Genomic DNA, 25,164 nt, shown 5'->3' with positions numbered 1-25,164 from the left:
TTTTAGCTTCAAGATTCTCTCCCTGGCCCCCACCCTATCTAAAATAAATAATCAAATCTTAAAAAAAAAAAAAAAGAAGCTCAGGAAAGAAGAGCAAAGCAAATCAAACAAATTAGAAGGAAAAAAAGATCAGAGAAGAAGTCGATTAAATGGAACAGATAAACCGATAAAGGAAATTAACAGCTGGAAGCTTGTTTATTGAAAAGTTCAACATAACTGATAAACCCCGAGTTAGGTTGATGAAAAAAAAAAAAAAGGAGTGAGAGAGATACAGAACACAGGTTACCAATATCATGATTAAAAGAAGGGTTATCACTACAAATCCTGCATATATTAAAAGGATGATAAGAACAACTTGATTATGAACAACTTGATTCCAGCAAACAATAATTTTGATGAATTGAAAAATTTGAAAAATACAACTTACCAAATTGACCCAAGATGGAGCAGAAAATCTGAATAGCTCCATAACCATTAAACTACAGTAACTGTAACTATCAAAAACCTTCCTATAAAGAAAACTTCAGGCCTGATAATGTCACTTTTTTTTTTTTTTAAAGAAGATAGAAGACAAGTCAACACTTTGCAACACTTATTTTGTTTTTCTCCAAACTGGGCAGCTGGGTCTTGGGGGAATGGTGACAGAAATAATGTGAAGGTGTCTTTCCTGCCTACTTCAGTGTATCTTTTCTTTTCTTTTTTTTTTTTTTTAAGATTTTGTTTATTTATTTGACAGACAGAGATCACAAGAAAGCAGAGAGGCAAAGAAAGAGAGAGGAGGAAGCAGGCTCCCCACTGAGCAGAGAGCCTGATTCGGGGCTCGATCCCAGGACTCTGGGATCATGACCTGAACTGAAGGCAGAGCTTTAACCCACTGAGCCACCCAGGCACCACTTCATTGTATCTTTGCTTATTCCTGTGTTCCATCCAAGTGCTGTAATCTCTTACCTGGAGTCTTTAGTCTTCATAAAGGTATTTTTGTGCATGGAGAGTTGTTCTAAGTAATATTTCTGTGAGGGTATAAGTGCTGAAAACTCCTGTTCCACCATCTTGCTGATGTCATTCCTCTCTCAAAGTTGTCTTAACATTAGAAAACCAATGTTTTGCTCTATTAATAAAATAAAATAAAGGAGAAAACCATATGATCATTTTAATACAGAGAAGAAAAAATATGACAAAATTCAACATCCATTCACAAGAACAATTCTTACCAAACAAAGAATATAAGGTACCTATTCAACTTATTAAGACCATCTATGAAAAACCTCTGGCTAACATCACATGTTTATGTTGAAATATTAAATTATTTTCTATTAGAATCAAGAACAAGGCAATGTGCTCAGTTTTGTCACTTTTATTCAACATTGAATTGGAGGTCCTAGCCATTGCAATAGAGGAAGAAAAAGAAACAAGATGATAAAGATTGAAAAGGAGGAAGCAAAGTTGTCATCATTTTCAGTGTAAAATAATAGGAAAAAATATATATTGGTTTCTGTCCCCAGTTCTTGGCACCCATGCAATTTCCTAAGTGGTATTAGAACTAGGAGCATCTTTTGTTCTAATATTTGGTCTTGAACCTGGTTCCTGACACAGGGCTCTTGAAACCCTTGTAATTTCCTGCGTGATAGGAATGCTTTTTTATTCTAATGAGGTGACTCTGGCTGGGCTCCTTGATAAGGACTGATCACAGGAAAGACCAAGCTATGATTAGAAGCTCGAAATATTCAGCCATATTTAACCCCACCCCATTCTCTTGTGAAGGGAGGAGGGCTAGAAATAGAGTTAATGATTGATCAGATCTGTGTGAAGAAACCTCCATCCAAATTCCCAAAGTATAGGATTCAGAGAGCTTCTAGATTGGTGAACACGTCTGCATACTGGGAAGGTAGCCCAGCCCAACTCCATGGGCCCCAAAGTTTCTGTACTTCGCATCCTCCTGGCCTCACCTTCTGTGCCTTTTCGTCTGGCTGTTCTTCTGTCTCCTTCATCTTATCCTTCAGTAAACTGGTTAACATGAAAGTTACTGTTTCCCTGAGTTCTATGAGCCACTCCAGCCAATCAGTAGAATCCAAAGGAGAAGAGGCCATGGACACCAGGATTTGTAGCTAAGTCAGGCAGAACTGTGGTCAACCTGGGGACCTACTACTACTTGCAATTGACATCTTGAAGTGGGGAGCAGTTTTGTGGGACTGAGCCCTTCACCTGCAGGACCTGATGCTGTCTCTAGTGTCAGAATTGAGTTAAAATGTTGGAAATCCCGCTGCTCTCACAGAGAATTGCTTGTTGTGGCGAAAAAACCCTCCCGCGGTATGGAAAATGTGAGGTCGGTAGAGGTGTAAGAGTAAAGGAGACACACAAGAGGCCTGGCTTTTTTCTTAAATAGCGACTAACGTGATTGTTTGCGTAGAAAACCCTGGAGATCTGCAAAACAACTAGAAGTAATATGTGAATATGCAAAGTCATAGTGTATAAAGCTAAAATTTATAAAATCAATTCTATTATGATTTTCTAAAAGGAAGTAATTGTGAAATGAAACGAAAAAGGAATTTTGTTTATAACAGGTCCCCAAATCAGATTATTTAGAGAGAAATGTAAACAGATAATACACTGAAAACCACAAGACATGACCGGGAGAAATTTTAAAAGACTTAAGTGAGTAGAAGGATATATTATCTTCATGGATTGGAAGACTCAATTTTAAGATGTCCATTCCTCCTAAATCGATCTATACATTTAATTCAATCCTGATAAAAATCTCTAGAAGTTTACAAAATGATTTTAAAATTTAGATGGATGCAAAGAACTTTGAATTGCCCAAATTATTTTTTTTTAAAAGATTTTACTTATTTGACAGAGGGAGAGATGCAGCGAGAGAGGGAACACAAGCAGGCAGAGTGGGAGAGGGAGAAGCAGGCTTCCCGCCCAGCAAAGAGCCCGATGTGGAGGCTCTATCCCACGAACCCGGGATCATGACCTGAGCGGAAGGCAGACACTTAAGGACTGAGCCACCTATGTGTCTGGCCCAAATAATTTTTTAAAAGCAGAATAAAGTTGCAGGACTTACTATAAAGTTCCGATAATTAAGACTGTACTATAAATAAAAGGACAGGTATATTGATAAATCAACAAAATCAGAGTCCAGAAGTATCTTTACACATGTTCAATCAATTGGTTTTTTTAATAAAGACCCACAGCAATTCAATGGGGGGAAAGGAAGTCTTTATTTGAAAGTGCATTAGAGTGTAGATCTTAAAAGTTCTCATAACAAAAATTTTTGTGACTATGTGTGGTAATGGATGTTAGTAGAATTGTGGAGATCATTTCATAATATATAGAGATAATGAATCATTATGTTATGTATCTATTAAATAATAAACTAATATAATGTTATGTGCCAATAAAAAAGCAGACTTTCCATATGGAAAAAAAAATGAGTTGGCTCTTACCTCATATCACACACAGTAATTAACTTGTAATGGGTCATAAACTGAAATATGAAATCTCAAACTATAAAACTTCTAGCAGAAAACAAGAAAAGAATTTTGTGACACTATTAAGGAAAAGATTTGTTAAGCAGAAGATGAAAAGCACAAAGGAGAGACATATTAGAATGGACCTCATTAAAATGAAAAGCATTTAGTCCCCCGAAGACATAGGTAAGAAAACAAAACCAAAAGACAGCCTGTCAATTGGAAGAAAATATTTGCAGAACATGTATCTGTCAAAAGATTTATGTGGGAGAAAATATTTGAAAAACGTGTCCATCAAAGGGTTCATATCTAGAATATGTAAAGTACTCTTAACACTCAATTCTTAAAATGAAGACAACCCATTAAAAAAAATGGGCACAGGATTGGCTATTTCACAAATGACCAGTAGACACATGAAAAGATGCTCAACATCACCAGTGAAGGGAGGGTGCAAATTAGAAGCATAGTGAGGTATCACTACATACCCACCGGGATGAATTAGACCAAAATGTGTTCCATATTGTGACAGTGGTGATGTTTTCATGAATTTATATATAAGGCAAAATTAATTACAGTGTAAATTTTATTAGATATTGCTTATTGTATGTAAATTGTACCTATGGAAGAAAAACAATTTTTATCCCAGTGGACCAAGATATAAAGATGCTTGGTACCCGCTAAAGCAGTATGTGTAGCTGGGATCAGACTTTAGTTCTCAACCCAGAATATTTTCCCTTCCCATTAGATCTGAGCACAGAATGCAGGATTGTAGGAAGGAAGAAGCAAGAAGGGAAACAAGTGTCCTAAGGATGGATTTGCCATAATCCAGACCCTTGGTCTTGTCCCAACCAGTGATGTCAAAACACTTCCCCACAGGACTGGAGACATGCCTTGATTTTGAAGCAAATTGAAAGTTTTTCATCTCTTAAAATAGCTTCCTCATTTTTCTTTCTCTTCCCTAGTCATAACACAGTCAACTTGAATTATATGGCCATATATGGAAACAAAGTCCAAGTGATTTAGAGTATGTACCATTAAGGGACATGAATAAAGAACTTTGGACACCTCTCCTGCCAGTTTACAAGTGAGTGCTCCTTGCAACCTATTTCAATTATGTAAATGGATTAAAAGTATGTGAAGAATTTAGGGAGAATCAGAAAATGCAGAGAATATGTTGAGTTAATGCTTTTTAGAATTCACATGTAAATTTGTCAACTTCTTCCCAGCTTATTATTTATAACATTTTAATATCCTATATATTTTACATTTTTTTCTCTGTGCTTTTCTTGGGCTTAAAAAAATAGGTTCATTGAACTATGATATTTTTTTCTCTAAGAAGACATCATCTTGAAATTACTGAGGTGCTAAACTGCTGTCACATTATATCTGATGTTAGTGTGCAGGTTTCACTGTAAGAAAAAACATGAAAGATAATTCAGGGGAGGAGCACTTATTAAATATGCGGTCACTGGCCTTTGTTGCCTAACGGAAGTGAAATCACGTCATCTTATAGGATTTGCAATATGGAACCACGTCCATGAAGGACTTGAGCTGCATAGGTTACATTTCTGAAAAGCTCCTGTGTTCAAATAGCAAAAAATTACTTTGAGAAATTGGAAAAATGTCCTCTGTGAGTCTGAATTTTTCAACTTTTTTTTTTTTTAAAGATTTTATTTATTTGACAGACAGAGATCACAAGTAGGCAGAGAGGCAGGCAAAGAGAGAGAGAGGAGGAAGCAGGCTCCCCGTTGAGCAGAGAGCCTGATTTGGGGCTCGATCCCAGGGTCCTGAGATCATGACCTGAGCCGAAGGCAGAGGCTTTAACCCACTGAGCCACCCAGGCGCTCCCGAATTTTTATAGCATACTTAACTTGAATTTATGGGAAACAAATAATATAACAAATGAATTTATGGGAAATAATCTGAATTTGATGTTCCAGAGAAAACTAGCATTTATTGAACACCAGCTGTGCCTTGGGTACTGTAAAGTACTTTATGCATATGATCTTATTTAGTCCTGTCGGCCCTATGGGGTAGGTAGTACTCTTATCCCCATTTTGCAGATGGGAAAATGCAGGCACAAACAGATGATGTAGTTTTGAGATTTTAGCCCTGGCCTCCTTTCTGTGGAGCCTGCACCCCTCACCCCGGGTAAACTTGCAGGACCAGGTCTTCGATCATCCCTGAACCTTCCCTGTTCCTTTCCACCCACATTCATCTTATTTGTCCTCCTGGAGAGCCCAGCCTGCCCCCTCTGCTGGTCATGTCCTGTCCACCCTTCATTGTCTGGGCACTTAGACCTTCTGCATTCCCACAGCGGCTACTCTGTCTATTGCCTATAGACCAAACATAATTGCTCCCTAATGTTTGGGTAATAACTTCAGAACCAGCTGACTGGTCTCACATTGTTCTTACTCCAAACCATCCTATGTAATCCCCTTAAATACATACTCTAAAAGCCTTGGGTGGCTCCCACTGTTCTGCTTTGAATCCTAGTTTGGAGAACACTCAAGGACTCCTAGAATCTTTGATCTGCTTTTCAGTTCTATTCACAGGTGGAAACTCCAACCCCAGACAGGTATTTCTCAGGTCATTTCAATGTGCTTGGCATATAATAAACACTTAATGTTAGTTATTGTTTTGTATTTAATGTTTGAAGATAATACGCATAGTTACGTAGTTCAAACACTAAAAACATAGAAATGGATTGTTGAAATGTATTCTTGGCCACATGATTCCACTTCCCATTCCCCATCCCCACACATTAAACTATTATAATTAATTTCTTTTTTTTTTAAAGATAAATCATAGCATACAATATACCTTGACCTACATGTTGCCTTTTTCTACTTAACATATCTTAGACATATTTTGTATCAATAGCTGAAGAGCTTGCTCATTTCTTTTTCGCTGCTGCATAGAAATTTTTATAGCTGCATGAATGTGTCATAATTTAATTAGTTTTAATTTAATTATTCTCCAATGATACACATATATGTCATATCCAGTGTTTTACTGTTACAAACAAAGCAAAATCCTCATTCATACCGCATGCATGAAAACTTATTTGTAAAGTACATTCCTAGAAAAATGATTCATGCATTTGTAATTTTAATAGATACTGCCAAACTGTCCTACATAGGCAACATATCGATTTCTACTTCCAACAGAAACAAATGAATCAACAGTTTCCCCACAGCCTTGCCAATGCACTCTGGTATTAAACTTTTCATTTTTGCCTATAGATGGGAGAAATGGTGTTTTAGTGCAGTTTTAGTTTGTCTTTAAAAAAAAAACGAGTGAATGTGAGCATTTTTCACATGTGTAAAGGCCATTTGTTTTTCTGTTTTGGCTCTTCATACCCTTTGCACCTTTTGAAATTGTTCTGCACTTTCCGTTTTCAATTTACAGGTAGTGTATATTTTATGGAAATTAGCCCTTTTTCTGTTATATGAGATGCAGACATTTCCCCAAGTTTGCCATTTTTCTCGTTTATGGTGTTTTATTCATGCAGATATTTTTATTTTGACATTGTTAACTTGTCATTTTCTTTTATGCCATCAGGACTTTCAAGTCATGTTATAAATACCTTTCCCACTCTGAGACGCTATGAATTTTCCCTTATTTCTCCTAGAAGTTTGGTTCTTTCACTTCCTACATTTAAATCTTAGAGCTGTGTAGAATTTGTCCTGCAACATATTATGAGAAAATGTTCTCCCTTTTTCCCAGATGGCTGCTGATTTATACTGACACCATTTATTAAATTATCCTTATATTCCCCACTGCTTTGAAATACCACCTTTATGTGCTAACGTCTTGCACGCACCTGCCTCTATCCTTGGGCTTTCTCTTCCGTCTGGCTGGTTTGTTGACTGTTCGTGTGCCAGGAACCATCTGTTCACATACTGAGCATAGCTGAGAATCAGCAGGACTGTCTTTCCCTCGCAGATCCTTCTTTCCAGAGATCTCTTTACTATCAGCATTTACTGATCTTTAAATGTGGTTTTCAGTAAGTAACAACAGCAATAATAAATGGCAAACAACAAAAATCCTTCCTGTTGGATATTGTTTCATGATCATGTTAAGTTTATAAGTTAACTTAGGAAAAGATGATTTTGAATCTTACTCTCCAAGAATGTAGTCAGTTCTTCTATTTTTGTTCTGTTCTACGTCTTTGTCCTGCAAGAACATTTAAAGATTGTTGTCAAATTGGTTTTGTTACATTTCTTCCTAGATATTTTTATCCATTTGTTGCCAATATGCATGAAGCCTTTTCTTTCATTATATTTTCCATTAGTTTGTATGGAGACTTTTGGTTTCTGTATATTAATTTCACAGTTTGCTAGCTTAATGTGTTTTCTTATTTCTAATGGTTTTGTTTTTAATTGATTGTCTTGATTTTCCAAATACTCTATCATATACTCTACAAGTAGGAAAGTCTTGCCTCCTCATTTACAATATTTATTCCTCTGGTTTCTTTTTCATCTGGTTGTTTATTTATTTATTTATTTTTAAAGATTTTATTTATTTATTTGACAGAGAAAGAGAGATCACAGGTAGGTAGAGAGGCAGGCAGAGAGAGATGGGGAAGCAGGCTCCCTACTGAGCAGAGAGCCTGATGTGGGGCTCAATCCCAGGACCCTGAGATCATGACCTGAGCTAAAGGCAGAGGCTTAATTCACTGAGCCACCCAGTCTCCCCTGTTTATTTTATTTTTAAAGATTTATTTATTTTTGAGAGAGAGCAAGCAAGCACAGGGGTAAGGGGCAGAGGGAGAAGGAAAGAAAATCTTCACTTTGACTCTGTGCTGAGCCCAGGGCTTGACATGGGGCTCAAACTCAATAACCTGAGATCATGTCCTAAGCTGAAACCAGGAGTCCGGGGCCCCACCAGCTGTGCCACCCAGGTGCGCCATGTCTGCAGCCTGAGTTTTTTTCTGGCTTCAGTCAGAGTTTCTCTGGGTTCTCAGGGTTTCCTCATTAAGCCCATGCAGCTTTTTGGTCTAAAACTGACATCTTAAAAAAAAAAAAATCATGTTCATCAGTTTCTGTCCCATTAAGATTTCTTTTAAAAATTCAATACTGCGGATTAAATAATGGTAGCTGATTTTTCAGTATCTATGGAGCTGGTTATATTTTCCCTATAGCTTACCAAAATCATGAATCATGTTAATAAATTTCACATTGAATCACACTTTTACTCCCGTACTAACTCCAGTTGGTCTTCATATATTCCATCTACTATATTTTATTTAGGATTTTTGCATCAATATTCATAAGATCTGTAATTTTCTCTGTCTCTTATATAAACTCCTCTTTTAAGATTTTCTTTCTCTTCTGGATTAGATTAGTAAATTATCTTTTTTTAAATAAATTTATTTATTTTAGAGAGAGAACATGAGTGGGAGGTGCAGAGGGAGAGGGGGAGAGAATCTCATGCAGACTCTGTACTGAACATGGAGCCTCATGCAGAGCTGGATCTCTCAACCCTGATCATGACCTGAGCCGAAATCAAGAGTCAGCCCTTAACAGAATGTCCTACCCAGACACCGCGGTAAATCGTGTTTTTCTAGACTTGGATTATCTCTTTCACATTTTCAAATGCATTGGCATGGATTTCAGCAAAGGAGTCCTTTGATTCTTTTAATTTTCAGTCTCTGTTGATATTTCCCATCATCATTCCTCCTGTTGTGTGCTTTTGATGTTTCTTTCTCTTGCCTTTAGGCAGAAGTGTGTTTTCAGAGAGCCAGCTATGATTTTATTTATTAGTCCTACTCTTTTTTGTTTTTGAAATCACCAATTTCAACTTTATTTTTATTATTCTCTTTCTACCTTCATGAACAGTACGTTGAATGCATTCACTTTTATTTTTGTTTAATACAATTGTATAAGGACATGAATTTTCATCTAAACACAGCTTTGGTTGCATCTCCAGTTCTGAAAGGTGGTATTCACATGCATCTTTCACATTAGCTATTGTTATTACTTATTGTGGAAAGTCCCTGGAGGATTAAGGAAAGAAGTAAGTTTGTGTTCCCAGGATGGGGCTTGGTAAGACAGGCCTTGAGTGGTAGGTGGTAGGTGGTGGGTTTTAGACTTGATGAAAATGATATTAAGAAGACACCTCGGTGGCTCAGTTCGTTAGGCATCTGACTCTTGGTTTTGACTCAGGTCATGATCTCATGGGTTGTGGGATTGAGCCCTAAGTCAAGCTCTGCCATCAGCGGTGAGTCTGCTTGAGAATCTCTCCCTCTGCCCCTCCCCCCACTCACATACTCTCTCTCTGTCTCTAAAATAAATAAACAAATAAATCTTAAAAAAAAAAAAGCCATTGGAGATTTCTGGTTTGGAAAGTAACAAGATGTAAGTGTTGTTTGAAAAGATGGACATCCACACATTAGCAGTTATCTTATATAGCACTTCATCTTTTCCCAAACCATTTTGGACAGGAAATGCCTTTTCGACAGGAATGGAAAAAAGAAGTCACCTACTTCCTTCTAAATAGAGATGTGCGCAGATCACATAAATGAACGCCTTCCTGGAATCTCTTGTGATTACTTATTTATTCATTTAAAAAAGATTTTATTTATTTAAGACAGAAAGAGCATGAGTGGGAGGCAGGGGCAGAGGGAGAAGCAGACTTCCTGCTGAGCAAGTAGCCCAATTTGGGGGCTCGATTCTAGGACCCCGAGACCATGGCTTGAGTCCAAGTCAGATGCTTAACTGACTGAGCCACCCAGGTGCCCCTCATGATAATTTTAAGTGTCCTGCACTTGGCCGGAAATCTTCTGTTACTGATTCTGGAGTTTCACATAGGAATCACCTTTCCTAAAATAAATTGGACTATGAAGCAATTATTCATTTCTACTATAGCACTTGGTGTGATTTCTCATTTGGAATGTAGCTTTGCCTTCAGTGACATCTTATTTCTCTACTAGATTGTGAATTCTTTACAGAAGTATAGTATGTTTTAAGCTTTAGGAGGTCAATTCATATTTGTTAGTAATTTATTTTACTTAAAACTCATATAATTATAGAATTCTCACAATGTGCATATGAATGATTGAAATACTTCAAAATTATTGTCTGCCTTGTCTTTATATTATCCCTAATCATAGTCAACATTTTCAGTTGTCTAGTTATACTAAATAATCTGTGCTTTATCCTGCTTTCCGTTATTAGAGCAACTAAATTAGCATGTATTGTATCATATCCATGATCTATTTTATTTGATTTTTGTGTCAAGGGCTGATAGTTTATGCTCCTACTGGTTTTTATTGGGGAAGGCAACATGCCTAGGAGAATCTATTTCCTAGACTCCCTCTGTGGGTAAGAGTAGCTGTGGGAATAATTTCTGGCTGCTGGGATGTGGGTAGAAGTTACTGAGCAGAACGTTCCTGCCTGGAATTTGGAGGTCAAAGCTGGAGGAGGATGTTCTTGCATACGGAAATGATGGAAGGCCACAAAGCGTGAATAAGATGGGCTACCTCATTTGCAGGGAGCAATACAAAGGGAAAGTGAGGGGCCCTTGTTCAATAGTTACTAATAATGAAAAAATGCCTGCAGCTGAGCATTAACCCCAGTGCCAAGCCCTTCTTGGTATGGGGCTCTGTGAGACAGCATAAGTTCCATACCCATGAAGCTGGCCTTGGAGTGAAGGAGCCCGGGGCCCTGGGATGTCCTGGAGCTGCCATGTCAGCCCTGGATTGCCTGTCTGCTCTTTTTTTAATGGAGAGCACAACCCACTTCTTATTTAAGCCTCTGTTATCTCAATTTTCTATTATGTGGCTCCCACAACTGATGTGTTGTAGTTACCCACATTGTACAGATGAGGAAACTGAGGCTCAGACAAGTTTAGTACTTGGTCCTGGTAGGCTATCTTGGGTGTGGACTCAGGCCCTGTGAATTGGGTCATGTACTCTTGTGCTAACACAATGTCTTTCCATTTCTACAGAGATGGTATCATTCTGCATTTCCTTTTTCCGGCAAGACTTTGCACTCTGCAGCCTTGCTTATCTCCCAGGGGGCCCTCTTTGTAGTCTCTTAGGAAGGCAGAGGAAGGCAGCACTTCATCCCACTGATTTTTCCTCCTTCACATTTAATTTGTACTCTGGAGTGGACAAGATGCAGCATCTCAGTCCAGATTTAAAATATGGCCCCCCAAAAGTGATTCCCTTCCATCCCTAGCAAAATGTGTATAGTTTATTTCTCTCCCTTTGCAGATAAAGGAATAAGATCTTACATAATTCAATTAAAAAAGAAACTCAAAATATGTGAGATCCCATCTGATGTGGGTTTCTGTCTACTTGACCCTTCAAGAGGAAGGCATGTACTGGCAGTCCTTCCAGTGAGATCCCAATCAGGAAAATGCAGCTAGAATTTATTCCTGTAATAGTGCATCAGGGTAAATCATGTTTATTGCCCTTGGACATTGGCATCTGTGATCATGGGAAGCACTGTGGCCATTATTATCTCTTTGATTAGCACTTAAGTCGTGGCTGTCACTTCACCTGCTTGGGGATCCCATGTGACACAGGTGTCATATTTTCTAGACTCTGAGATGATTGCAGTTTGGCTGAACTCCAGCATAAGCACCCAGCCTTGGTTAACATGAACAAGTCAAAATGCTGGACCACGTCGTGGGTGGTTTTGGGATCAGGGTGGACATAGCATGTCTTCACAGGTAATCACACAGCATCATGTGGGAGGCTGGCAATGGCATGTGGCAACCTACTTCTCTCCCTCTTTATAGGAGGAGAGAAAATTCCTTATTTTCCCTAAGAGGAAGAAATTCTAGTGTTTTTATTCAGATTCCAGGGTAGTGAATGCTGTGTATTTCCCAGTGGGCACAGTAACTGTACATGCTCCCTCAGCTTTCACTTGGTAAGAGGGCCAGAGTCCTTCTTAAACTAGGCCCAGGAAGTAATACATTGATGCTGGGGAGGCCCAGGGCTCAGAAGCTAGAAATCAGACCTGGATTTAGTTTGAATCCCTACTTAGCCCTTGACTTCCAAACTGATGTTACCATATGCCTTGCGTTGGGGTGTCAGGCACACTTGTGATTGTCCCATTTGTGACTGTGTGGCCCTTAGAAGGTCCATCCATGGAGGATAGGACTTTGGTGTTTCTGGGCCCTTCATAAGAACATATATATTTTTTAAATTAAAATTCAATTAACCAACATAGAGTACATTATTAGTTTTATTTTTTATTTTTTAAAAGATTTTATTTATTTATTTGACAGAGATCACAAGTAGGCAGAGAGGCAGGCAGAGAGAGAGAGAGAGAGAGGAGGAAGCAGGCTCCCTGCGGAGCAGAGAGCCCGATGTGGGGCTTGATCCCAGGACTCTGGGATCATGACCTGAGCCGAAGGCAGAGGCTTTAACCCACTGAGCCACCAGGCACCCCCATTATTAGTTTTAGATGTAGTATTCAATGATTTATCAGTTGTGTATAACACCCAGTGCTCATCACACCATGTGCCCTACTTAGAGTATCATTTTAGTATCTAAATCATGCCATAAGCTTGGGCCCTCTGGTTATGGTGAAGCATTAAAAACTATTGGCATAAGGAAGGCCTCATGAAGTACTACTTGGTGAAACTTAGTGTAAGGGTTCAATCGTGTGCTTCCCCACTCTGCATTCGTTTGTTTCAGTCCTAACTCATAGTATCTCAGAATGTGACTATAAAGAGGTAAAAGGGATCACTAGAACCCTAATCCAATGACTGACTGGGGTGTCTCTCCAGAAAGGGAAGTTTGGGGATGATTACATACAGAGGGAAGACAATGTAGAGACCAGAGTGATGGCTGTGTTTGAGCAAGGAGAGAAGCCTGGAACAAATCCTTCCCTTGAAGCGTCATAAGGAACCAACCTGCTGATACCTTGATCTCTGCTCTAGCCTCCAGCACTGTGAGACCATACATTTCTATAGTTTAAGTTACTTGTTTGTGGTATTTTGTTATGGTAGCCGTAGCCAACTAATGGGCTTGGCCAGCAGACTGGGCAATCCTAAAGCCAGTGGACTCCATGGATAGATGTGGGAAGGCCACTCTGCGGTCACCACACCACAAAGTGGTCACCACACCACAAAGACAGCGACATGAACGACATCCGCTTGACTGCTTGACTGCAAGAAGTTCTTCAGTGTTTGCCAGCAACTGCACTACTTACATGTGATAGGTAGAAGACCTTGGTCTCACACGAGTTGTTTTAAAATAAGGAAACTTAGGACAGGTTTTTCGTGATCTGAGTTAGGTTATACAGAGGTCAGGTCAGTGGTAAAGTGGAATAGATTGGAGACTTCCAATTCTTAGTTGTTTATTGATGAGAATTCTGATTCTCAGTAGGAAGTTGCTAGGCTTGTTTTAGTCCTGAAATACTTAAACAGTGCTTGGCACACAGTAGGTGCTAAAAATTGTAACTATTACTATTCGTGTCCAACCCTGGAAGAGGATTGCTTTTGTGAAGTTAGCAGAGGGGAGTGTCTGCTCCTTGAAGTTTGTACACTTTTGGTATACTTAATAAAGTATTTTTTTAAAAAGATTTTATTTATTTATTTGACAGAGAGTGAGATAGCCAGAGAAGGAACACAAGCAGGGGGAGTGGGAGAGGCAGAAGCAGGCCTCTCGCCAAGCAGGGAGCCCGATGTGGGCTCAATCCCAGGACCCCAGGCTCATGACCTGAGCCGAAGGCACACGCTTAACAACTGAGCCACCCAGGAGCCCTTTAATAAAGTATTTCTAATGACATTTTGAGGTTTGAGCATATTGCCTTGAGCAATCTGGGTTACGTTTTTAACTTTTTACCACATTATCAGTAAATCTCCTTTGAAAAGAGTAATAGGTCTTCACCATCAGGTGGTTGACCAATGCAAAAATATTTCTTGAACAAATCAAAACCACACAGTGTTTTATGAAAGAGGTTGATAAAAAAAGGAAAATAGAAGTCTAATATCTCCAAGGTACTAGATAAATATCTTAATTGTTGAGCATTAAAGTTCTAATATATGACAAATATTTTACCATTATGTTTGTGAATAAACAACCTGAGTATAGTAAAAATAAGGTTTGTAAAGGTACTGAAGAGTTTATTCCACTCAACAGGAAATATTATATTCACTATATTACCCTGTATTTGCATACTAAATTATTTTTACCATCTTTTTTAAACAAAGATTTCATTTATTTATTTGAAAGAAGGGGAGAAATAGAGCATGAAATGTGGGGGGAGGGACAGAGGGAAGGGAGAATCAGGGAGCCTGATTCGGGACTCAGTCTCAGGACCCTGGGATCATGATCTGAGCTAAAGGCACACTTCACTGACTGAGCTGCCCAAGCACCCCCTGCATTCTAAATTTTCTAAATTTTCTAGCCTCTTTGAGTTACTGTTGAAAAAAATGGCTTCAAGTAGGTACATTTTTATGGATTTGCAAACCATTGGAGAACTGGATTCATCTTTTCTTTCTAAAGACAAGGTCCCAGACAACCTATTACCCTAGAGTAATGAATATATATTCAATAAATGTTGAATGAACCAATGTGTGAATGCTTTTCTTGGGTTTCTATAGAATCAAGGGAGCAGCATATCAGTCAAGAATGAACATTTTTACTTTGGAACAAGGAAGACAATTTATTGTAGTGAGATTACACTGAAATTCTATATATGGTCCCCAATGCAAATAAAGTAATTTCTTGCACACTGTTGGAGAAGACATTACTAAGCCGCCAAGAAACTCAAAGTGCTATAAATCAGTTAATATTGAGGTATTGCATTTTTACTCATCTATCCAAATTGAAAAAGATGGTTGAAAGGACAATTTAAATATTTTTCATAAATTTTAACAAATAGATTTTTCATTTACTGGAGTTTGTAATGCCTTTGATAATTCCAACCACCGAAGTCTATTCCTTGCAGTCTGCTCCTTTTTCTTACCATGTGGGTAATATCCCAAATCTGCTTACTGGACTAAACTTCTAATAGAGATTTAAACATTTTCCCCTAAATGGGGTTTGTGGAAAATACAAAAAATGGCATGACATTTAAGGCAACATGAAAATAGAAGAAAAATTATTTTTGAACACTAATAGAAAAGTGTCCCAGGAGGCAGAGAACAGCAATGCCATTGACTACAAGTTCACAAACTAATATACACACACTCATGTAGACATCTTTGCACCTTACACCTTGTCTTCACTGAAGAACTTTATACACTTTCTATACACTTTTATACACATTTTATACACGTGCTACATTTTGCACAAATTCAGGCACACACAGACACTACATAGCTAGCCCCGCTGAGGAGGGCTTACACAACTTCTCTAAAGGAGCTTATTCTTGACTTTCTTGGACACAGAGTCTAAAGCAGTTCTTCATACAGTCATGCATTTACAAAGATACCACAAGCCATGGTGTCTGCTTGGTCTTCCTAAATGTAGGATTCTTTCGCATACTGGAGCTGGTCAGTCTCAAAGGCCGGCTGGTTACATCGCCATACTAGGTGGTCCAGCTCAGTCTTCTGTTTTGACTCAGACATAGGTCTCAGACGGTGCGGCTCCGGTCTCCCCGTGACAGTCACTTGTCCTATCGTTTCGATAGAAGCGTGGATAGTCCTGCTGTTCTTCCAGCTCTCAGTCCTGGGAGATAGTCTATGCCTGTCAAGTGGCTCTTGACTGCATATATCTCTTGAGTTCCCTTTGTGATACAAAGGTAGGAGAGGTGGTAGTTGAGTGTCCTGGCTGAGCATTCTAGCCCTCATGCTGCCAACTGTTTGGCCCCCATAGTCCAAGAGGTCCAATGCCTGGCACCGAATGGCCTCTTCATAAGATGGCGGACTCCCAGGGCTTCTCTGGTCCACTTGCTGGAACACATCCTCTACTGAGAGGGCATAGGATCTGGAGCTAAAGTCTAGAGCTGTTTGGCCCTGAATTTCAGAAAAGTTCTCCTGGATGATTCGCCCAGCAAGCTGGCTTTCTTTTTTAAAGCCTTTCTTTACTTGGTCTCTTGTAAAGCCTTTGGATTTCACAGACGCACAGCTGGGAGTTTTGGTCAGCACTCTTTTGTGAGAGGCAAAGGAGAATGACATGGAATGTTTTTTAATCTCTCTGTTGGGCTTAATTTTCTCTGTCTTTGTGAAAGACTGATGTCTGGTGAAGAAATTTCTTTTGGGACCGGAAGGAGAAGCCACGGGGGAGCTGTCGGAGGAAGCATCCAGAGAGCCACTGGAGGCAGCTTTGGGTGCCAGTCCCCATATTAACCCCAAACCCTGAGTCGAGTTCTTCACCTTCAGGTCCTGTGGCCTCTGGGTTTTGCCTTCAGCTGCAGGAAACACCTCCTCTGGAAATGGGTCTTCAGTTTCCTCACCTTCCAAACAAGCCCCTGCCTGGGCCATGGTGAAGTCGTCTTCACTTCGTGTTAGTTTTTGGTGACTTTTCTGACTCTCGAGGCTCTCCTGGGAGGATGACATGTTGGGCTCCGAGTAGCTTCTGTCTGGTTCCCTGAGGGAGTTTTTCAGCCTGGCTACAGTGCTGACAACGGGCTCCGGGCTCAACTCCCAAGCGAGCTGTGGGCTTCTGGGCTCCCAGTCGGCAGCTGCCTCCAAGAGCACCTGCCTGTTTGGGGAGCTGATGGCACCGCTGGATTCCGCGTCAGGATCATTGCTGTCATAGGCGGAGTCATTCTGTAGCGTTGATGCGTCTGGAGGAAGTTAAGGGACAGTTGAGTTTCTGGGTCAGTTTCTTTGAGAAATAAACTTTAGTACCACCATTCATCCTACTTGTATCAAGGATGGCACTAGGTAATTTGGTGAAGCTACTCTGGGGCTTGATACAAAAGAAATCTGTCACATTAAAATTTTGTTTCTTTCCTTTTGGGATGCAGAGAGAAGTAGGAAAAGGAAATATGAGTGAGAGAATGAGCATGAGAAAAGGCACAAAACAATGTTTTCATTGAACATTTGTTGATCTTAAATTAAAAAAAAAATTAATCCTTTGGATAGCTCTTTGATTGGATCCATTCCATTTTAATGGACCCATGTCCCATTATGTGGAAACAACCCTCTAGCGAAAGGTAACTTAGTAAACTCAGCAGTTCTTTATGATTGAGAAAGAAGCTGAAGGTGTGTCAGCTGAGTGAGGGGACTGCAGGAAATTGGAGAGCAGGTTTCCATGTTAATGGCATCCCATGAATTTGATTTGGTGACTTGGGCAGGTAACTTCTGCTTCATATACCAGAGATACTCTACGTGATTGGCAGACTGGAATGGACGCCCCCTAACAACCACAAGCAATCGAGAACATATTCCGTACCTGAACTGTCAGTGTGTTCCAGGGAGTCATCAGAAGCAGTACTGGAATGTGCCGGAATGTTCTCCCCAAATATTTCCAAGCAATTATCGATGAGGAATTCCACCAATGTCTTAATCTGTGAGGAAAAAGAAGCAAGTTTTCAGCCTAAAGACATCTTCCATCTTTTTTAAAGGAAGAGGGGGAAGGAATGGGGACATAATGAGGGTTCACTGTTAGGGAGGTGCCAAAATGTGCATACAGATCTTTATGTGTTTGAAAAGAACATACAGGAAATTGGTAAAAATCATATATATTAAAGCTATTTTTCAGATGTACATTTTTTGAGAATTAAAAAAAAAAAACCTCTAACTAAAATTTTCATTTAAATAAGGAATTTAACAAACTGATAGTTGGACTGACAGAGTACAATGCACAAATGAAAAAAACCCAACCAAACAAAAGGGCTTTTCTATCTTAGGAGACAGTGAGACTTAACTTTAACAAAGGACATCTTTGTCATCCTACGAGACAGGATTGTTCCATTTCATTAAACACATAAACCCAAGTGAGCAGAACTGTGACAAAAGCATTTTGCATTTCACATTTCACTGCGAGCTTGAGTCTGCTGGAGAGACTCGGAGGCATCTTACCCATTGCCTTTTTCAAACAGATGGTGAGATCATACATTGGGAGTTTCTCAGACAGAGACCGGAACAAACCTTATTGTTCAAGTCTTTCTGGGCTTCAAAAGACAGGTGTTGGTCATTCTCTCGGGTCAGCATGTTGGGTCCGACGCAGATGGCCAGATTGCTGGCGTCCATCTTATTGACCTCGGAGTTCTTGCTGATCAGGTAGAGCACGGAGATCAGGTGCTTGAGCAGCAGGAAGTTGGGCCTGGGGAGCTTATCTGCAACCCTGGAATGAGGTTCAGGGAAGCTGGTTTTAGAGAAGGCTAATGATCTGTCTCAGTTTTACTGTAGCAAGTTGAAAGTTTCGGCTTAACCCAGACTTCCTTCAAAATGAGGAAGGTGCATTGTCATGAGTAAGACTGTGAAATGTTCATTTGGACACTTCCAGTGGCAAGTGATGTGGAATGAAACTCCTTAACCACGAGATCTTAAAGACCTAAGACACTGGTCTTTATAGTTAGGACACCAATAACACAGTCCTTTATTTGTATAGATCTTACATTGGGAATCCTTAACTTCTACAACAGACTCCATAGTTGAATCCATTTTGGAAACTGTTTTGTAGAATAATCCTGCAGCCCTGCAGAATGTCTTTCTACCACTGCAAGACTGGTATTTTGAGAGCACGATCATTTGCCTTTCTTGATCTGTGATCATCATACAAAGATTACCCATTTTTATGCCATTCCAAGAAATCTTTATGGAGAAGAAAGCAGTTTCTAAGGGCATGTTTGTAAATATGGTCAAGTCACCACTTAAATGGGAACATTGGTACTAATGATAATAAATGAGATGGGTAAAGCCTCGCTTTTACAAAATATGCAATGCTGACTCTAACATTGGGACCGTTTTCACTTCTCTTAAGAAGTTACTATTATGGAAGAGCTTAATGTCTTTAGGAGAAAGTTGCAGTAATCTTAGGATTTTCAATATGGGACAGATACTTTAATGCCTTCAATTCAATAACTATTTCACTGGAAATATTTAGCCACTTGGAATAGTCATAACAAGGAGACTTTCATGGCATTCAGCAAAAGTGCTGATATTTTGAAGTTAGTGTTTGAGATTGTCTAGTAGCTAAAAGCTTACCATTGCATTTATAAATGTAATTATTTTTGTTGTCTTTGGAATTTGTTTTTATAGTTTTCATTTTGGTTAATTAGGAAACTATGAAATATGCTGTGGAATTTTATGATCAAAACAATTCCTTCCAGATTGTTCTCCTGTGCTTTAATGGATGGGAATTGTTGCCTTGCTTGACACAAATCTATTAGGCTAAGGGTAACCCCACATTCACACTTGGCTACTTAGCCTGTTTTGAGGTTTTCCTCTGTGATTTTGTCTCAAACCTTCTGGAACTACTAATGTTCTTAGATTCCTCCATCTCTTGGGATTTGTGAATATTGAAGTTCACTTTCCCCTCTTTGAAAAAGTGCTTCCTTTCCTTTGGCTAAAACTACTTTAAAAGGAATGTCTATTGTACCTCATGACTTTTATTCTGGTTGTAGATAGATAATTCCACTCTGATTCCCTAAACATGTCAATATTCCTGAACTAATCAGAGAACTGTGTGAAGAATCAGAAGATGGAGACCATGAGGGCCTGGCCTCTGGCAAAGACTCTGGCCACTTACTGTTTGAGGGCCTCAATTTTGTCCTCCTCATTCTGCCTCTCCAGTGCATCCATCCACTCTTCAAACAGGTCACATGAAAGTAGCTTCCGTGGGATACTTCTGAGGAAGTCCTGGAGGATGAAAGGGGGTGGTTGGGCCTGGTTAGGCTACACATGGCCTGGCATCTTCATCTTCCTCTTGCCTGGTCCAGCTCAGGGACCCTCTGATCATTCTACCACAGGCTGTGCCCCCTTTCTTCTGCATTGTTCACTCTAGGAAATCTCTCAGCAACTTCCTGACAATGGACAGAGTGAGGCCATCATTTGAGGGGCTCCCAGCTTCAGGGACATGGACTTGGCCTTTTCTCATCAGAATTTGGGGAGAATGTACTGTATCATTCTCTGTTGGAATCTGAGATTGTAGACACAGAGATGTTCATATAAGAAAATAAAAGGCTTCTTAAAAAACTAAAACCAAAACTAAAAAACTTAAACTCCCAGATCAGTTTACTTTGATTTGTAGGGAGAAGGACCCATTTCTTATTTTTAGAGACTTGATGTGTCGGAGCCCACTGGAATATTATTGGCAGCAATGTTGTGACCTCACCTTAAAGACCACCGCCAGAAGATGCACAGGGAGACTTTTCAGATCCACCATGCCTCCCGAGTTGAGCTCCTCCTTTAGCTCTTTTCGGGCTTTCTCATTGGCTGCTTTCCTGAAGATCCCTTCCGTGAAGGGTCCTTTAAGGCACAGAATAGTGAGAATATCCTGTAGGAAAGAGATGTAGGAATAGGAAAGGGTTACTCTTACTTTGAATACACAAAACCATGTGCTGCTACTACTCCATGAAAAATCTACGTGTAGGTATTGAAACAGTGCATGTGAACAGTAGCAAACTTCACCTGTCATAGAGAATCCTCTCCCTAAAAGGCAGTTCTCTGTGATACCAACACAGTCTTTACAAGAGACTATGAATGCCAGGTTTCCACAGCCCCATTGTTATCAACTTTCTCCCTCCACTGTGCTATTTTTTCTAAGAAGAGAATGCTCTAATTTGTGCATTCTAAAATTATTTCCATTCTCTCTACTTTCAAGTCATTCTGTATAAACACTGGATTTCTCATCATGTACTTTATACCTGATACTATATCTCTATCCATTGACTTCACAGAAGTTACACATCTTTTAGCATTCTTAACTCCACAAAATCAGGAGGATGGAAGGATAGATCTCTAGGATGTAAGTAGTTAGGTAGTCTCCTGACTGTGCTCATATTGGAAACACCATTTCTAAAAGTGGAAAAACCTAAAGACTGACCCCAGCAAGTTTAGCACGAGAATGACATTTAGAACTCCCAAGGATTTTTCACATTTGACAAAAACCTGCAGTAGGTTTGCGGGTACATGCACCTACCCGAATGGGTCTGGGGAGTGTGTCGTCCTCCCCACAGATGACTGACAACGGTTGATCAAACAGTGATGTTTTCAATTCAGGTTCTGAAGCCCCAGAAAAATCTGACAGAGCAGAAAGCCTTCTCATGAGAAAGGGCCAGGACAGCACCTTCTTTCTCTTCTTAATTTCTATAGCCAGGAAAAGGCAAAGAGAAAAATTAGATTCATAATTATTAAATTATTAAATAATTATTAAAATAATTAATAAAGCTCCATATAAGACAATTGAGATTGTCAGCCACATAATGTCATCTGTGGTATGCCACAGGGGAAGGGGGGAATGATTTTGAAAAACTGAGAAAGCAAAGGGCATGAATTTTAATCTAGCAAAATGAACGCAAAAAGCAACCACATTGTTACCAGAGCAACCGCCCTTAAATATCAACACCCAGGTTCCTCAAAGCCTCCACCTTTCCTGTTTTTAGTCTTCACTGGCTGTTTGCTGCAGAAAAGCAGCAAAACTAGCCGAGGAGATCCCAAACAACCATCTTCATATATTGACCTTAATAACTATGGTGGGTTTTTCTGATGCGAAATAGATTATTTTAATTTTCTCCTTTGACTGGCAGCAAAAACTAGCCTTAGCAGGAGAGGAAGTGACTTGCTCAAGATCTTCTTTTTTTAAACTGAAGTTTGGTTGACATAGAATGTTACATTAGTTTCAGTCACGATGGGAAACAATATGGAGTTTCCTCAAAAAATTAAAATAGAAATGCCACACCATCCAGTCATTTTACTGCTAGGTTTTACCCAAATAAAAAGAAAACATGGATTCAAAAAGTTTTTGTGCACCACTATGTTTATTGCAGCATTATTTACAATAGGCAAGACATGGAAGCAACCAAAGTGTCCATTGATGGATAAATGAATAAAGAAGACGTGGTCTTTAAATACAGAAGAATATTACTGACCCATAAAAAGGAATGGACTCTTTGCTCAAGATTGGTTTGAAGGCCCTTAGCTGGGCGGGCCAGTACACCTCGCAGCCACACTAGCACCAATCAGCCACTAGAGGGAGCTACGTCCGTCTGTCTGCAGTCCCCTTCAGGATTTCCTCTGGGGCTGCTTGAGGACAAGGCGGGCACAAATTGCCACGGGAAGACCTGAATCTAGACCCGGCGGCTGGGAATTATCAGCAAAACATTAGTGAGATGTTCTATCTTTGCAAAATCCGGAAGACATGTGCGCAATGGGCATCGCATCTCACACGTTTCCTTCTTTTTATTTTCCCTCTTTTTCCTTCTCTTGTTTTCCCCTACACATAAAAGCTCTGTTTTCTAAATGCATTGCAGTATGTTTCCACACTGGCAAGTGGAAGAGGATGGACAGAGAAGTGGTTTGTCCCTTACAGTTCAGCAGAACTGAGTCGCGGTTATGTAATACGAAACACGTTACGAAAACAGTGAAAACAGTGAATGGTGGCTTTCCAGGAGTTGGGGATCACCACCAATTGTTTCATGGATTCTTAAATTCATTCTTCATTAGAGAAGGAAGAAAAGGGAAAAGGAACTGTCTATTTTTCGTATGTATGTCTGCTTTAATTGTCAAAACAGAAGGGGCTAGGAGATCTGACCCCACTAAAAGCTGGGGGCTTGGTTGTAGGAAGGATCTTTTCTGTCAGCTTGCCCTGATGCTCTAGCAAGCCAGAGTCTGCCGGCCATTGAAGGGTTAATGTTCTGCGGTCTTTAAAAGAACACTTAAAAAAAGAAATTCCTAGTACGGTAGAGTACTGTGGTTTTGCAAACCAAGAACACTTGTTGTTAGCACTTACATAAAAGAACGGTTTGTTTTCAAAACTCACCAATTAGCTGGCAAATATTATCTTCACTCTCACATGATGCCAACAGAGGATGTTCCTTGATATTGTTCTAAAAATATATTTATTTTCGTTAAAAATGACTGAGGAGATCTACCCAATCTTTCCCCACAAAATACAGTACAACATTTTATTCATATCAAAATTATGTTAAATTTAAATTAAAAATTTTAAAAATTAAAAATTAGTCAAAGTCCCATGATCTTTTTCTAACTTCTAGAATCAATAATAAAGTCTTGATTATCATCATATAAGGCCCTGATTAGTATATTTAATTAACTACATTTAGAATGTTAATTTTCTACTGTAAGAATTATACAATCCAAAAATACTCCATAGAAACAGAAAGTTTTCCATATTCTCACAGTGAAGATTAAAAATTTTTAAAAATTGCTCTCTTACCTCTGACTGACATTCGATCAATGTCTCCATGTTATTGGCATTTAGTGTTTTTGACTGAAAGAGAAAAAAATTAAGTTAGGTAAAGGTCTTTTAACTATGACCTCTGGAAAATATGAATTAAGAAATATAAGAGGGGTACGCACAGCATTGCAGCTGCTTATCAACTTCATTAGATTTTGGGCTGACTGTCCAGGGATGAATTTTGCTTCTGTGTGGCCTTGGTTCTGTCTATGAGAAATCACATGGGGGAGAATGAGGAGGGAGACCCGTGATAAGTTGGCCAATTTGGGGGCCAAAACACAGACTCTGAAACTATTACATAGAAAAGTTTTCATTCAAAGTCTGTGATATTTTACCAGATGTCTTCAGCTATCAAGAACAGTGCCTGAGCACACCTATTTCTAAATTTTTTAAACCCAATATCTTTACTGTGCCAGACTTTGTTATTCATTTATTCCATTCCCATCAACAGATAATCTAATAATCATATGATAACTAACATTTATTGGGGGGCGGGGAGGAGCTCATGTTGTCAGGTATTGTGTAAAGTGCTCTTCACGGATTAGCTCCTTTAGCCCCTAGAGCAAAACCCTTATTCCCAGGATGCTACCTGCTGTGAACACAAAACAAAGTTAACATTGATAGAATTCCTATACCAGAAGAGTGCAGGCTTCACACTAAAGATAAGCTTTTAGTGCTCCGCTTCTTTAACATGATTTGCGGCATGTTTTGGGGTACGGCAGTTTTCTGTTGGAGGTGCTCTCAAAGACCAGTGATCTGCCAGCTAGCTAATTTGCCAGTTATATTAATTTATGGTACTTACCCTCAGAGGGCCTCCAGCCAGAGTTATCTCCGGGGAACCGTGCCAAACGGGAGAAACAGCATAACACTCTGCTCGTACTAATCCACTGACAGAGGAAAACTGAACTGCTCTAACTTCACGTGTTCTGCGTTATAAACGAGAGGGGGCGGGCAGGTGGAAATTCAGAATATTACTGAGACCGGAAAGAACATCATGGGTTGTCACCCAGACCTAGCTAGCCAGACACTGGGGAGCTCTCACTTCCTCATTCCTTTTAGGGCAGCTCTGTTCTTTTTCTTCTTTTGACAATTTCAAAAGTAAAAAAAAAAAAACAAAAAAAAAAACCAAAAAAACTATAAACTACTAAGGGTGGAAAAGATGACATAGGGCCCATAGGTGAAGGCTCTGATTAATGTCACAGGTGGGATGTGTGAATAAGAAATTGTGTTATTCTGTAATAAACATAATTTTATTTCATGAAGTGATTTTGGGTACCCTGCTTTTGTATCCCGTGTGGGTGCTGTCTCCCTTCCACCCACCATCTACTCCGTTCATCAGTCCCCATATGTTGCCCAGCGATCCTGTGGGGGCAGGATCCTCCGGACCCTCTGCCTCCTCTGAGAAACGATCACCAT

General features: G+C 39.5%; 1 protein-coding gene across 3 annotated transcripts; it reads right to left on the bottom strand.

Moving 5' to 3' along the window:
* Nucleotides 1-15,073: 15,073 nt before the first annotated feature.
* On the bottom strand, nt 15,074-24,938 carry LOC122897386 (T cell activation RhoGTPase activating protein). Of its 3 annotated transcripts, XM_044235709.1 has the most exons (10): nt 24,551-24,938; nt 23,871-23,955; nt 23,728-23,781; nt 23,311-23,377; nt 21,472-21,638; nt 20,665-20,826; nt 20,080-20,189; nt 18,477-18,672; nt 17,779-17,893; nt 15,074-17,167 (listed from the first exon to the last, which is right to left on the bottom strand). In XM_044235709.1, exons 2-10 carry the CDS (start codon nt 23,895-23,897, stop codon nt 15,900-15,902), a joined length of 2,166 nt encoding a protein of 721 aa, XP_044091644.1. In that variant the 5' UTR covers nt 23,898-23,955; nt 24,551-24,938; the 3' UTR covers nt 15,074-15,899. The 3 variants fall into 3 exon arrangements, with proteins under 3 accessions (XP_044091644.1, XP_044091697.1, XP_044091578.1); XM_044235762.1 differs by lacking the exon at nt 23,871-23,955; XM_044235643.1 differs by lacking the exon at nt 24,551-24,938 and having other exon boundaries at nt 23,871-24,065.
* Nucleotides 24,939-25,164: the final 226 nt, after the last annotated feature.

This window comes from Neovison vison, chromosome 1 (assembly GCF_020171115.1).
Source record: "Neovison vison isolate M4711 chromosome 1, ASM_NN_V1, whole genome shotgun sequence".
Lineage (NCBI taxonomy): Eukaryota > Metazoa > Chordata > Mammalia > Carnivora > Mustelidae > Neogale > Neogale vison.
This window is presented reverse-complemented; position numbering and strand designations above follow the sequence as displayed.

Bases quoted from the DNA above. Each gene is read 5' to 3' on its own strand.
- LOC122897386 (XM_044235643.1), bottom strand. From the start codon at position 24,062: ATGAAAACTTTTCTATGTAATAGTTTCAGAGTCTGTGTTTTGGCCCCC. The intron at 21,639-23,310 runs GTGAGTTTTGAA...TCCTGGCTATAG, and splicing joins TAATATTTGCCAGCTAATTG to AAATTAAGAAGAGAAAGAAG. The intron at 20,190-20,664 runs GTGAGGTCACAA...TTCATCCTCCAG, and splicing joins TTCTGGCGGTGGTCTTTAAG to GACTTCCTCAGAAGTATCCC.